Below are 15,143 nucleotides of genomic sequence, written 5' to 3' on the forward strand. Positions count from 1 at the left end.
CCTCTGTACAACTGCACCCTCTGTACTGCACCTTGTATATAACCTCTGTATACCGCACACCCCCGTATAGAAACCTCTGTATACCGCACCCGTATAGAACCTCTGTTACCGCACCCCCCCTCCCCTATAGGAACCTCTGTATACCGCCCCCCCCTATAGAAACCTCTGTATACCACCCCCCTCCCCCGTATAGAAACCTCTGTATACCGCACCCCCCGTATAGAAACCTCTGTATACCGCACCCCCCCTCCCCCGTATAGAACCTCTGTATACCGCCCCCCCCCCGTATAGGAACCTCTGTATACCGCCCCCCGTATAGAAACCTCTGTATACCGCACCCCCCCTCCCCCTATAGAAACCTCTGTATACCGCACCCCCCCCCCCCCTATAGGAACCTCTGTATACCGCACCCCCCCCCCCGTATAGAAACCTCTGTATACCGCACCCCCCCCTCCCCCGTATAGAAACCTCTGTATACCGCACCCCCCCCCCCCCGTATAGAAACCTCTGTATACCGCACCCCCCCCCCCTATAGGAACCTCTGTATACCGCACCCCCCTCCCCGTATAGAAACCTCTGTATACCGCACCCCCCCCCTCCCCGTATAGGAACCTCTGTATACCACCACCCCCCCCCGTATAGAAACCTCTGTATACCGCCCCCCCCCTCCCCCGTATAGAAACCTCTGTATACCGCACCCCCCGTATAGAAACCTCTGTATACCGCACCCCCCGTATAGAAACCTCTGTATACCGCACCCCCCCTCCCCCGTATAGGAACCTCTGTATACCGCCCCCCCCCCCTATAGAAACCTCTGTATACCGCACCCCCCCCCCGTATAGAAACCTCTGTATACCGCACCCCCCCGTAGAAAACCCTCTGTATACCGCACCCCCCCCTCCCCATATAGAAACCTCTGTGTACCGCACCCCCCCCCCTTATAGGAACCTCTGTATACCGCCCCCCCCCCCCCGTACAGGAACCTCTGTATACCGCACCCCCCCCCCCGTATAGAAACTCTGTATACCGCACCCCCCCCCATATAGAAACCTCTGTATACCGCACCCCCCGTATAGAAACTCTGTATACCGCACCCCCCGTATAGAAATCTCTGTATACCGCACCCCCCCCCATATGAAACCTCTGTATACCGCACCCCCCCTCCCCAGTATAGAAACCTCTGTATACCGCACCCCCCCGTATAGAACCTCTGTATATACCGCACCCCCCCCCCGTATAGAAACCTCTGTATACCGCACCCCCCCCCCGTATAGAAACCTCTGTATACGCACTCCCCCTCCCCCGTATAGAAACCTCTGTATACCGCACCCCCCCCGTATAGAAACCTCTGTATACCGCACCCCCCCATATAGAAACCTCTGTATACCGCCCCCCCCTCCCCGTATAGAAACATCTGTATACCGCACCCCCCCTGTATAGAAACCTCTGTATACCGCCCCCCCCCCCGTAATAGAAACCTCTGTATACCGCCCCCCCCGTATAGAAACCTCTGTATACCGCACCCCCCCGTATAGAAACCTCTGTATACCGCACCCCCCCTCCCCCGTATAGAAACCTCTGTATACCGCACCCCCACTCCCCCGTATAGAAACCTCTGTATACCGCACCCCCCCCCCCCCGTATAGAAACCTCTGTATACCGCACCCCCCCGATAGAAACCTCTGTATACCGCACAACCCCCCGTATAGAAACCTCTGTATACCGCACCCCCCGTATAGAAACCTTGTATACCGCACCCCCCCGTATAGAAACCTCTGTATACCGCACCCCCCCTCCCCCGTATATAAACCTCTGTATACCGCACCCCCCCCCGTATAGAAACCTCGTATACCGCACCCCCCCTCCCCGTATATAAACCTCGGTATACCGCACCCCCCGTATAGAAACCTCTGTATACCGCACCCCCGTATAGAAACCTCTGTATACCGCACCCCCCGTATAGAAACCTCTGTATACCGCACCCCCCCCCGTATAGAACCCTCTGTATACCACACCCCCCCGTATAAGAAAACTCTGTATACCGCACCCCCCCCGTATAGAAACCTCTGTATACCGCACCCCCCCGTATAGAAACCTCTGTATACCGCACCCCCCCGTATAGAACACCTCTGTATCCGCACCCCCCCCCGTATAGAAACCTCTGTATACCGCACCCCCCCCGTATAGAAACCTCTGTATACCGCACCCCCCCCCCGTATAGAAACCTCTGTATACCGCACCCCCCCTCCCCTGTATAGAAACCTCTGTATACCGCACCCCCCCCGTATAGAAACCTCTGTATACGCACCCCCCGTATAGAAACCTCTGTATACCGCAACCCCCGTATAAACCTCTGTATACCGCACCCCCCGTATAGAAACCTCTGTATACCGCACCCCCCGTATAGAAACCTCTGTATACAGCACCCCCGTATAGAAACCTCTGTATACCGCCCCCTATAGAAACCTCTGTATACTGCACCCCCTATAGAAACCTCTGTATACCGCACCCCCCGTATAGAAACCTCTGTATACCGCCCCCGTATAGAAACCTCTGTATACCGCACCCCCGTATATAAACCTCTGTATACCGCACCCCCCGTATAGAAACCTCTGTATACCGCACCCCCGTATAGAACCCTATAGAAACCTCTGTATACCGCACCCCCCGTATATAAACCTCTGTATACCGCACCCCCGTATATAAACCTCTGTATAACGCCCCCCGTATAGAAACCTTTGTATACCGCACCCCCCGTATAGAAACCTCTATACCGCACCCCCGTATATAAACCTCTGTATACCGCCCCCCCGTATAGAAACCTTTGTATACCGCACCCCCCGTATAGAAACCTCTATACCGCACCCCCCGTATATAAACCTCTGTATACCGCACCCCCCGTATAGAAACCTCTGTATACCGCACCCCCATATAGAAACCTCTGTATACCGCACCCCCATATAGAAACCTCTGTATACCGCACCCCCATATAGAAACCTCTGTATACCGCACCCTCCTATAGAACCCTATAGAAACCTCTGTATACCGCACCCCCGTATAGAAACCTCTGTATACCGCACCCCCCGTATAGAAACCTCTGTATACCGCACCCCCCGTATAGAAACCTCTGTATACCGCACCCCCGTATAGAAACCTCTGTATACCGCACCCCCCGTATAGAAACCTCTGTATACCGCACCCCCCCATATAGAAACCTCTGTATACCGCACCCCCGTATAGAAACCTCTGTATACCGCACCCCTATAGAACCCTATAGAAACATCTGTATACCGCACCCCTATAGAACCCTATAGAAACCTCTGTATACCACACCCCCTATAGAACCCTATAGAAACCTCTGTATACCGCACCCCCCCCCCCCGTATAGAAACCTCTGTATACCGCCCCCCGTATAGAAACCTCTGTATACTGCCCCCCGTATAGAAACCTCTGTATACCGCACCCCCGTATAGAAACCTGTATACCGCACCCCCCGTATATAAACCTCTGTATACCGCCCCCCCGTATAGAAACCTTTGTATACCGCACCCCCCATATAGAAACCTCTATACCGCACCCCCCGTATATTAACCTCTGTATACCGCACCCCCCGTATAGAAACCTCTGTATACCGCACCCCCGTATAGAAACCTCTGTATACTGCACCCCCCCTATAGAACCCTATAGAAACCTCTGTATACCGCACCCCCGTATAGAAACCTCTGTATACCGCACCCCCATATAGAAACCTCTGTATATCGCACCCCCGTATAGAAACCTCTGTATACCGCACCCCCCGTATAGAAACCTCTGTATACAGCACCCCCGTATAGAAACCTCTGTATACCGCACCCCCCATATAGAAACCTCTATACCGCACCCCCCGTATAGAAACCTTTGTATACCGCACCCCCCATATAGAAACCTCTATACCGCACCCCTGTATAGAAACCTCTGTATACCGCACCCCCCATATAGAAACCTCTGTATACCGCACCCCCTATAGAACCCTATAGAAACCTCTGTATACCGCACCCCCTATAGAACCCTATAGAAACCTCTGTATACCCCCCGTATAGAAACCTCTGTATACCGCACCCCCCGTATAGAAACCTCTGTATACCGCACCCCCGTATAGAAACCTCTGTATAGCACCCCCCGTATAGAAACCTCTGTATACCGCACCCCCTATAGAACCCTATAGAAACCTCTGTATACCCCCCGTATAGAAACCTCTGTATACCGCACCCCCCGTATAGAAACCTCTGTATACCGCACCCCCGTATAGAAACCTCTGTATAGCACCCCCCGTATAGAAACCTCTGTATACCGCACCCCCTATAGAACCCTATAGAAACCTCTGTATACCCCGTATAGAAACCTCTGTATACCGCACCCCCCGTATAGAAACCTCTGTATACCGCACCCCCGTATAGAAACCTCTGTATACCGCACCCCCTATAGAACCCTATAGAAACCTCTGTATACCGCACCCCCTGTATAGAAACCTCTGTATACCGCACCCCCCGTATAGAAACCTCTGTATACCGCACCCCCGTATAGAAACCTCTGTATACCGCACCCCCCTATAGAAACCTCTGTATACCGCACCCCCCGTATTGAAACCTCTGTATACCGCACCCCCATATAGAAACCTCTGTATACCGCACCCCCGTATTAAAACCTCTGTATACCTATACCGCAACCCCTGTATATAAACCTCTATATACCCCACTACCCTGTATATAAACCTCTGTACACTGCACCCCCTGTATAAAAACCTCTGTATACTGCACACCTTGTATATAACCTCTGTATACCGCACCCCCGTATAGAAACCTCTGTATACCGCACCCCCGTATAGAAACGTCTGTATACCGCACCCCCCGTATAGAAACCTCTGTATAGCACCCCCGTATAGAAACCTCTGTATACCGCACCCCCCGTATAGAAACCTCTGTATACCGCACCCCCCGTATAGAAACCTCTGTATACCGCACCCCCGTATAGAAACCTCTGTATACCGCACCCCCCGTATAGAAACCTCTGTATACCGCACCCCCCGTATTGAAACCTCTGTATACCGCACCCCCCGTATTGAAACCTCTGTATACCGCACCCCCATATAGAAACCTCTGTATACCGCACCCCCGTATTAAAACCTCTGTATACCTATACCGCAACCCCTGTATATAAACCTCTATATACCCCACTACCCTGTATATAAACCTCTGTACACTGCACCCCCTGTATAAAAACCTCTGTATACTGCACACCTTGTATATAACCTCTGTATACCGCACCCCCGTATAGAAACCTCTGTATACCGCACCCCCGTATAGAAACGTCTGTATACCGCCCCCCCGTATAGAAACCTCTGTATACCGCACCCCCCTGTATATAAACCTCTGTATACCGCACCCCCCGTATAGAAACCTCTATATACCGCACCCCCGTATAGAAACCTCTGTATACCGCCCCCCGTATAGAAACCTCTGTATACCGCCCCCCTATAGAAACCTCTGTATACCGCACCCCCCGTATAGAAACCTCTGTATACCGCACCCCCCATATAGAAACCTCTGTATAGCACCCCCGTATAGAAACCTCTGTATACCGCACCCCCTATAGAACCCTATAGAAACCTCTGTATACCGCACCCCCGTATAGAAACCTCTGTATACCGCCCCCCGTATAGAAACCTCTGTATACCGCACCCCCCGTATATAAACCTCTGTATACCGCACCCCCTATAGAACCCTATAGAAACCTCTGTATACCGCACCCCCTGTATAGAAACCTCTGTATACCGCACCCCCCGTATTGAAACCTCTGTATACCGCACCCCCGTATAGAAACCTCTGTATACCGCACCCCCCCGTATAGAAACCTCTGTATACCGCACCCCCTGTATAGAAACCTCTGTATACCGCACCCCCCGTATAGAAACCTCTGTATACCGCACCCCCCGTATATAAACCTCTGTATACCGCACCCCCCGTATAGAAACCTCTGTATACCGCACCCCCCGTATCGAAACCTCTGTATACCGCACCCCCCGTATAGAAACCTCTGTATACCGCACCCCCCGTATAGAAACCTCTGTATACCGCACCCCCCGTATAGAAACCTCTGTATAGCACCCCCGTATAGAAACCTCTGTATACCGCACCCCCTATAGAACCCTATAGAAACCTCTGTATACCGCACCCCCGTATAGAAACCTCTGTATACCGCACCCCCATATAGAAACCTCTGTATACCGCACCCCCCGTATAGAAACCTCTGTATACCGCACCCCCCGTATAGAAACCTCTGTATACCGCACCCCCCGTATAGAAACCTCTGTATACCGCACCCCCCGTATAGAAACCTCTGTATACCGCACCCCCCGTATAGAAACCTCTGTATACCGCACCCCCCGTATAGAAACCTCTGTATACCGCACCCCCCATATAGAAACCTCTGTATACCGCACCCCCCAGTATAGAAACCTCTGTATACCGCACCCCCCGTATAAAAACCTCTGTATACCGCACCCCCTATAGAACCCTATAGAAACCTCTGTATACCCCCCGTATAGAAACCTCTGTATACCGCACCCCCGTATAGAAACCTCTGTATACCGCCCCCCGTATAGAAACCTCTGTATACCGCACCCCCCGTATATAAACCCCTGTATACCGCACCCCCTATAGAACCCTATAGAAACCTCTGTATACCGCACCCCGTATAGAAACCTCTGTATACCACACCCCCTATAGAACCCTATAGAAACCTCTGTATACTGCACCCCCCGTATATAAACCCCTGTATACCGCACCCCCTATAGAACCCTATAGAAACCTCTGTATACCGCACCCCCCGTATATAAACCCCTGTATACCGCACCCCCTATAGAACCCTATAGAAACCTCTGTATACCGCACCCCGTATAGAAACCTCTGTATACCACACCCCCTATAGAACCCTATAGAAACCTCTGTATACCGCACCCCCCGTATAGAAACCTCTGTATACCGCACCCCCCGTATTGAAACCTCTGTATACCGCACCCCCGTATAGAAACCTCTGTATACCGCACCCCCCGTATAGAAACCTCTGTATACCGCACCCCCTGTATAGAAACCTCTGTATACCGCACCCCCCGTATTGAAACCTCTGTATACCGCACCCCCGTATAGAAACCTCTGTATACCGCACCCCCCCGTATAGAAACCTCTGTATACCGCACCCCCCGTATAGTAACCTCTGTATACCGCACCCCCCGTATATAAACCTCTGTATACCGCACCCCCCCGTATAGAAACCTCTGTATACCGCACCCCCGTATAGAAACGTCTGTATACCGCACCCCCGTATAGAAACCTCTGTATACCGCACCCCCCGTATAGAAACCTCTGTATACCGCACCCCCCCGTATAGAAACCTCTGTATACCGCACCCCCCGTATAGAAACCTCTGTATACCGCACCCCCCGTATAGAAACCTATAGAAACCTCTGTATACCACACCCCCTATAGAACCCTATAGAAACCTCTGTATACCGCACCCCCTATAGAACCCTATAGAAACCTCTGTATACCGCACCCCCTGTATAGAAACCTCTGTATACCGCACCCCCCGTATTGAAACCTCTGTATACCGCACCCCCGTATAGAAACCTCTGTATACCGCACCCCCCGTATAGAAACCTCTGTATACCGCACCCTCCGTATAGAAACCTCTGTATACCGCACCCCCCGTATAGAAACCTCTGTATACCGCCCCCCCCGTATAGAAACCTCTGTATACCGCCCCCCCCGTATAGAAACCTCTGTATACCGCACCCCCGTATAGAAACGTCTGTATACCGCACCCCCCGTATAGAAACGTCTGTATACCGCACCCCCGTATAGAAACCTCTGTATACCGCACCCCCCGTATAGAAACCTCTGTATACCGCACCCCCGTATAGAAACCTCTGTATACCGCCCCCCGTATAGAAACCTCTGTATACCGCCCCCCGTATAGAAACCTCTGTATACCGCACCCCCGTATAGAAACCTCTGTATACCGCACCCTCGTATAGAAACCTCTGTATACCGCACCCTCCGTATATAAACCTCTGTATACCGCACCCCCCTTATAGAAACCTCTGTATACCGCACCCCCTATAGAACCCTATAGAAACCTCTGTATACCGCACCCCCCGTATAGAAACCTCTGTATACCGCACCCCCCGTATTGAAACCTCTGTATACCGCACCCCCATATAGAAACCTCTGTATACCGCACCCCCCGTATTGAAACCTCTGTATACCGCACCCCCCGTATAGAAACCTCTGTATACCTATACCGCAACCCCTGTATATAAACCTCTATATACCCCACTACCCTGTATAAAAACCTCTGTATACTGCACACCTTGTATATAACCTCTGTATATCGCACCCCTGTATTCTCCTTGTATGTCCCGTACCCGCCATATGTGATGTTTTCCTATTTATTCTATGCATTTTCATATATGGCAGTGGTCATCAATCTTCTGCACTCAGCTGCTGTGAAACTACTGCTCCCAGCTTTCACAGTTGCTTGGCTGTTCTTGTAACTCCCTTAGGAAAGAATGGAGCATTATGGGAGTTGTAGTTTCTGAACAGCTGGCTGATCGCTGATATAGATGATGTGTTTCCTGGACGTCTTCTGGTGGATGGCCAAGCCAATGCCAAGAGGCTGCAGCTAAAGGGCCTCCTGGAAGCCGTCATTCTTAAATATATGGCTTCCTTTTCCCTGTACAGAACTGAGTTTCTCTACTACAGGGAGTGCAGAATTATTAGGCAAGTTGTATTTTTGAGGATTAATTTTATTATTGAACAACAACCATGTTCTCAATGAACCCAAAAAACTCATTAATATCAAAGCTGAATATTTTTGGAAGTAGTTTTTAGTTTGTTTTTAGTTTTAGCTATTTTAGGGGGATATCTGTGTGTGCAGGTGACTATTACTGTGCATAATTATTAGGCAACTTAACAAAAAAACTAATATATACCCATTTCAATTATTTATTTTTACCAGTGAAACCAATATAACATCTCAACATTCACAAATATACATTTCTGACATTCAAAAACAAATCAGTGACCAATATAGCCCCCTTTCTTTGCAAGGACACTCAGAAGCCGCCATCCATGGATTCTGGCAGTGTTTTGATCTGTTCACCACCAACATTGCGTGCAGCAGCAACCACAGCCTCCCAGACACTGTTCAGAGAGGTGGACTGTTTTCCCTCCTTGTAAATCTCACATTTGATGATGGACCACAGGTTCTCAATGGGGTTCAGATCAGGTGAACAAGGAGGCCATGTCATTAGATTTTCTTCTTTTATACCCTTTCTTGCCAGCCATGCTGTGGAGTACTTGGACGCGTGTGATGGAGCATTGTCCTGCATGAAAATCATGTTTTTCTTACCTTGCAGACTTCTTCCTGTACCACTGCTTGAAGAAGGTGTCTTCCAGAAACTGGCAGTAGGACTGGGAGTTGAGCTTGACTCCATCCTCAACCCAAAAAGGCCCCACAAGCTCATCTTTGATGATACCAGCCCAAACCAGTACTCCACCTCCACCTTGCTGGCGTCTGAGTCGGACTGGAGCTCTCTGCCCTTTACCAATCCAGCCACGGGCCCATCCATCTGGCCCATCAAGACTCGCTCTCATTTCATCAGTCCATAAAACCTTAGAAAAATCAGTCTTGAGATATTTCTTGGCCCAGTCTTGACGTTTCAGCTTGTGTGTCTTGTTCAGTGGTGGTCGTCTTTCAGCCTTTCTTACCTTGGCCATGTCTCTGAGTATTGCACACCTTGTGCTTTTGGGCACTCCAGTGATGTTGCAGCTCTGAAATATGGCCAAACTGGTGGCAAGTGGCATCTTGGCAGCTGCACGCTTGACTTTTCTCAGTTCATGGGCAGTTATTTTGCGCCCTGGTTTTTCCACACGCTTCTTGCGACCCTGTTGACTATTTTGAATGAAACGCTTGATTGTTCGATGATCACGCTTCAGAAGCTTTGCAATTCTAAGAGTGCTGCATGCCTCTGCAAGATATCTCACTATTTTTGACTTTTCTGAGCCTGTCAAGTCCTTCTTTTGACCCATTTTGCCAAAGGAAAGGAAGTTGCCTAATAATTATGCACACCTGATATAGGGTGTTGATGTCATTAGACCACACCCCTTCTCATTACAGAGATGCACATCACCTAATATGCTTAATTGGTAGTAGGCTTTCGAGCCTATACAGCTTGGAGTAAGACAACATGCAGAAAGAGGATGATGTGGTCAAAATACTCATTTGCCTAATAATTCTGCACGTAGTGTAGAAGGATCTGTATTTTATCTCTTCCATCAGGCAGGGAGCTGACTGCTCCTTATCTTTGCTCTGTCAGGCAGATAGCTGACGGCTCCTTATCTCTGCTCTGTCAGGCAGGGAGCTGATGGCTCCTTATCTCTGTCAGGAGGGGAGCTGAGGGCTCGTTGTCTCTGCTATGCCAGTCGGGGAGCTGACTGCTCCTTATCTCTGCTCTGTCAGGCGGGGAGCTGACTGCTCCTTATCTCTGCTCTGTCAAGCGGGAAGCTGATGGCTCCTTATCTTTGCTCTGTCAGGCAGATAGCTGACTGCTCCTTATCTTTGCTCTGTCAGGCAGATAGCTGACGGCTCCTTATCTTTGCTCTGTCAGGCAGATAGCTGACGGCTCCTTATCACTGCTCTGTCAGGAAGGGAGCTGATGGCTCCTTATCTCTGCTCTGTCAGGCGTGGAGCTGAGGGCTCGTTGTCTCTGCTATGCCAGTCGGGGAGCTGACGGCTTCTTATCTCTGCTCTGTCAGGCAGGGAGCTGATGGCTCCTTATCTCTGCTCTGTCAGGTGGGGTGCTGACAGCTCCTTATCTTTGCTCTGTCAGGCGGGGAGCTGACGGCTCCTTATCTCTGCTCTGTCACATCAGCTCCCTTCCTGATGTCTGCTCTGTCTCTCTCTCTCTCTGCTCTGTCAGGCTGGGAGCTGACGGCTCCTTATCTCTGCTCTGTCAGGTGTGCAGCTGATGGCTCCTTATCACTGCTCTGTCAGGCAGGGACCTGACGGCTCCTTATCTCTGCTCTGTCAGGCGGGGAGCTGATGGCTCCTTATCTCTGCTCTGTCAAGCAGGGAGATGAGGGCTCCTTATCTCTGCTCTGTCAGGCAGGGAGCTGAGGGCTCCTTTTAGCTTCTCTGTCAGGCAGGGAGCTGACGGCTCCTTCTCTCTGCTCTGTCAGGCTGGGAGCTGACGGCTCCTTATCTCTGCTCTGTCAGGTGTGCAGCTGATGGCTCCTTATCACTGCTCTGTCAGGCAGGGACCTGACGGCTCCTTATCTCTGCTCTGTCAGGCGGGGAGCTGATGGCTCCTTATCTCTGCTCTGTCAGGCGGGGAGCTGACGGCTCCTTATCTCTGCTCTGTCAGGCAGGGAGCTGATGGCTCCTTTTAGCTTCTCTGTCAGGCAGGGAGCTGACGGCTCCTTCTCTCTGCTCTGTCGGTCAGGGAGCTGACAGCTCATTCTCTCTGCTCTGTCAGGCAGGGAGATGAGGGCTCCTTATCTCTGCTCTATAGCAGTATAAGAAACATTGGTGGCACAGTGCGCCTCCCCCAGTATAAGAAACATTGGTGGCACAGTGCGCCTCCCCCAGTATAAGAAACATTGGTGGCACAGTGCGCCTCCCCCAGTATAAGAAACATTGGTGGCACAGTGCGCCCCCGCAGTATAAGAAACATTGGTGGCACAGTGCGCCCCCCCCCCAGTATAAGAAACATTGGTGGTACAGTGCGCCCCCACCCCCCAGTATAAGAAACATTGGTGGCACAGTGCTCCCCCCCAGTATAAGAAACATTGGTGGCACAGTGCGCCTCCCCCAGTATAAGAAACATTGGTGGCACAGTGCGCCCCCCCAGTATAAGAAACATTGGTGGCACAGTGCGCCTCCCCCAGTATAAGAAACATTGGTGGCACAGTGCGCCCCCGCAGTATAAGAAACATTGGTGGCACAGTGCGCCCCCCCCCCCCCCAGTATAAGAAACATTGGTGGCACAGTGTGCCCCCCCCCAGTATAAGAAACATTGGTGGTACAGTGCGCCCCCACCCCCCAGTATAAGAAACATTGGTGGTACAGTGCGCCCCCCCCAGTATAAGAAACATTGGTGGCACAGTGCGACCCCCCAGTATAAGAAACATTGGTGGTACAGTGCGACCCCCCCAGTATAAGAAACATTGGTGGCACAGTGCGCCCCCCCAGTATAAGAAACATTGGTGGCACAGTGCGCCTCCCCCAGTATAAGAAACATTGGTGGCACAGTGCGCCCCCGCAGTATAAGAAACATTGGTGGCACAGTGCGCCCCCCCCCCAGTATAAGAAACATTGGTGGCACAGTGTGCCCCCCCCCAGTATAAGAAACATTGGTGGTACAGTGCGCCCCCACCCCCCAGTATAAGAAACATTGGTGGTACAGTGCGCCCCCCCCAGTATAAGAAACATTGGTGGCACAGTGCGACCCCCCAGTATAAGAAACATTGGTGGTACAGTGCGACCCCCCCAGTATAAGAAACATTGGTGGCACAGTGCGACCCCCCCCCAGTATAAGAAACATTGGTGGCACAGTGCACCCCCCAGTATAAGAAACATTGGTGGCACAGTGCACCCTCCCAGTATAAGAAACATTGGTGGCACAGTGCGCCCCCCCAGTATAAGAAACATTGGTGGCACAGTGCGCCTCCCCCAGTATAAGAAACATTGGTGGCACAGTGCACCCCCCCAGTATAAGAAACATTGGTGGCACAGTGCACCACCCAGTATAAGAAACATTGGTGGCACAGTGCGCCCCCCCAGTATAAGAAACATTGGTGGCACAGTGCACCCCCCCAGTATAAGAAACATTGGTGGCACAGTGCGCCCCCCAGTTTAAGAAACATTGGTGGCACAGTGCACCCCCCCAGTATAAGAAACATTGGTGGCACAGTGCACCCCCCCAGTATAAGAAACATTGGTGGCACAGTGCACCCCCCCAGTATAAGAAACATTGGTGGCACAGTGCACCCCCCCAGTATAAGAAACATTGGTGGCACAGTGCACCCCCCCCCCCCAGTATAAGAAACATTGGTGGCACAGTGCGCCCCCCCCCAGTATAAGAAACATTGGTGGCACAGTGCACCCCCTGCAGTATAAGAAACCTTGGTGGCACAGTGCGCCCCCCAGTATAAGAAACATTGGTGGGACAGTGCACCCCCCCAGTATAAGAAACATTGGTGGCACAGTGCGCCTCCCCCAGTATAAGAAACATTGGTGGCACAGTGCGCCTCCCCCAGTATAAGAAACATTGGTGGCACAGTGCGCCTCCCCCAGTATAAGAAACATTGGTGGCACAGTGCGCCCCCCCAGTATAAGAAACATTGGTGGCACAGTGCGCCCCCCCAGTATAAGAAACATTGGTGGCACAGTGCGCCTCCCCCAGTATAAGAAACATTGGTGGCACAGTGCGCCCCCCGCAGTATAAGAAACATTGGTGGCACAGTGCGCCTCCCCCAGTATAAGAAACATTGGTGGCACAGTGCGCCCCCCCCAGTATAAGAAACATTGGTGGCACAGTGCGCCTCCCGCAGTATAAGAAACATTGGTGGCACAGTGCGCCCCCCGCAGTATAAGAAACATTGGTGGCACAGTGCGCCTCCCCCAGTATAAGAAACATTGGTGGCACAGTGCACCCCCCGCAGTATAAGAAACCTTGGTGGCACAGTGCGCCCCCCGCAGTATAAGAAACATTGGTGGCACAGTGCGCCTCCCCCAGTATAAGAAACATTGGTGGCACAGTGCGCCCCCCGCAGTATAAGAAACATTGGTGGCACAGTGCGCCTCCCCCAGTATAAGAAACATTGGTGGCACAGTGCGCCTCCCCCAGTATAAGAAACATTGGTGGCACAGTGCGCCCCCCGCAGTATAAGAAACATTGGTGGCACAGTGCGCCTCCCCCAGTATAAGAAACATTGGTGGCACAGTGCGCCTCCCCCAGTATAAGAAACATTGGTGGCACAGTGCACCCCCCGCAGTATAAGAAACCTTGGTGGCACAGTGCGCCCCCCCCCCCCCAGTATAAGAAACATTGGTGGCACAGTGCGCCTCCCCCCAGTATAAGAAACATTGGTGGCACAGTGCGCCCCCCCCAGTATAAGAAACATTGGTGGCACAGTGCGCCCCCCCCAGTATAAGAAACATTGGTGGCACAGTGCGCCTCCCCCAGTATAAGAAACATTGGTGGCACAGTGCGCCTCCCGCAGTATAAGAAACATTGGTGGCACAGTGCGCCCCCCGCAGTATAAGAAACATTGGTGGCACAGTGCGCCCCCCGCAGTATAAGAAACATTGGTGGCACAGTGCGCCTCCCCCAGTATAAGAAACATTGGTGGCACAGTGCGCCTCCCCCAGTATAAGAAACATTGGTGGCACAGTGCACCCCCCCCAGTATAAGAAACATTGGTGGCACAGTGTGCCCCCCCCAGTATAAGAAACATTGGTGGCACAGTGCACCCCCCGCAGTATAAGAAACCTTGGTGGCACAGTGCGCCCCCCAGTATAAGAAACATTGGTGGCACAGTGCGCCCCCTCAGTATAAGAAACATTGGTGGCACAGTGCACCCCCCCAGTATAAGAAACATTGGTGGCACAGTGCACCCCCCCAGTATAAGAAACATTGGTGGCACAGTGGGAAGTGCCAATGAGGGTTAAAAAAAAATAATTATAATTTACTCACATCCTCCAATTGATTAGTAGCTTCCGATCTCCATGGTGATAGATCATGTGATGAGCACAGTGATGTCACTACAGGTCCTGAAGAAAGAACAGGAGACGATCAACTGGAGGAGGTGAGTTAATTATTTTTTTATTTTTTAACCCTCATTGGCACTGCCCACTGCGCCACCAATGTTTATTATATTGAGGGGGGGCGCACTGCGCCACCAATGTTTATTATACTGGGGTGTTGGGGGGGCGCACCGCGCACCAATGTTTATTATACTGGGGTGTTGGGGGGGTGCACTGCGCCACCAATGTTTATTATACTGGGGTGTTGGGGGGGTGCACTGCGCCACCAATGTTCATTA

General features: G+C 51.7%; 2 protein-coding genes across 2 annotated transcripts in view; one reads left to right on the forward strand and one right to left on the reverse strand.

Annotated features, from left to right (window-relative positions):
* The window catches only part of BBOF1 (basal body orientation factor 1), a 50,918-nt gene extending 36,049 nt beyond the window's left edge, over window positions 1-14,869 (reverse strand). Inside the window, exon 1 of the mRNA XM_044271774.1 lies at window positions 14,795-14,869. Coding sequence (XP_044127709.1) covers window positions 14,795-14,841 — 47 coding nt within the window. The 5' untranslated portion in view covers window positions 14,842-14,869. The remainder of the gene's footprint in view (window positions 1-14,794) is intronic.
* Window positions 1-15,143, forward strand: part of LOC122921637 — a 107,047-nt gene that overhangs the window by 30,784 nt on the left and 61,120 nt on the right. The window lies entirely within an intron of this gene.

Source organism: Bufo gargarizans, chromosome 11 (genome assembly GCF_014858855.1).
Source record: "Bufo gargarizans isolate SCDJY-AF-19 chromosome 11, ASM1485885v1, whole genome shotgun sequence".
Classification (NCBI taxonomy): Eukaryota; Metazoa; Chordata; class Amphibia; order Anura; family Bufonidae; genus Bufo; species Bufo gargarizans.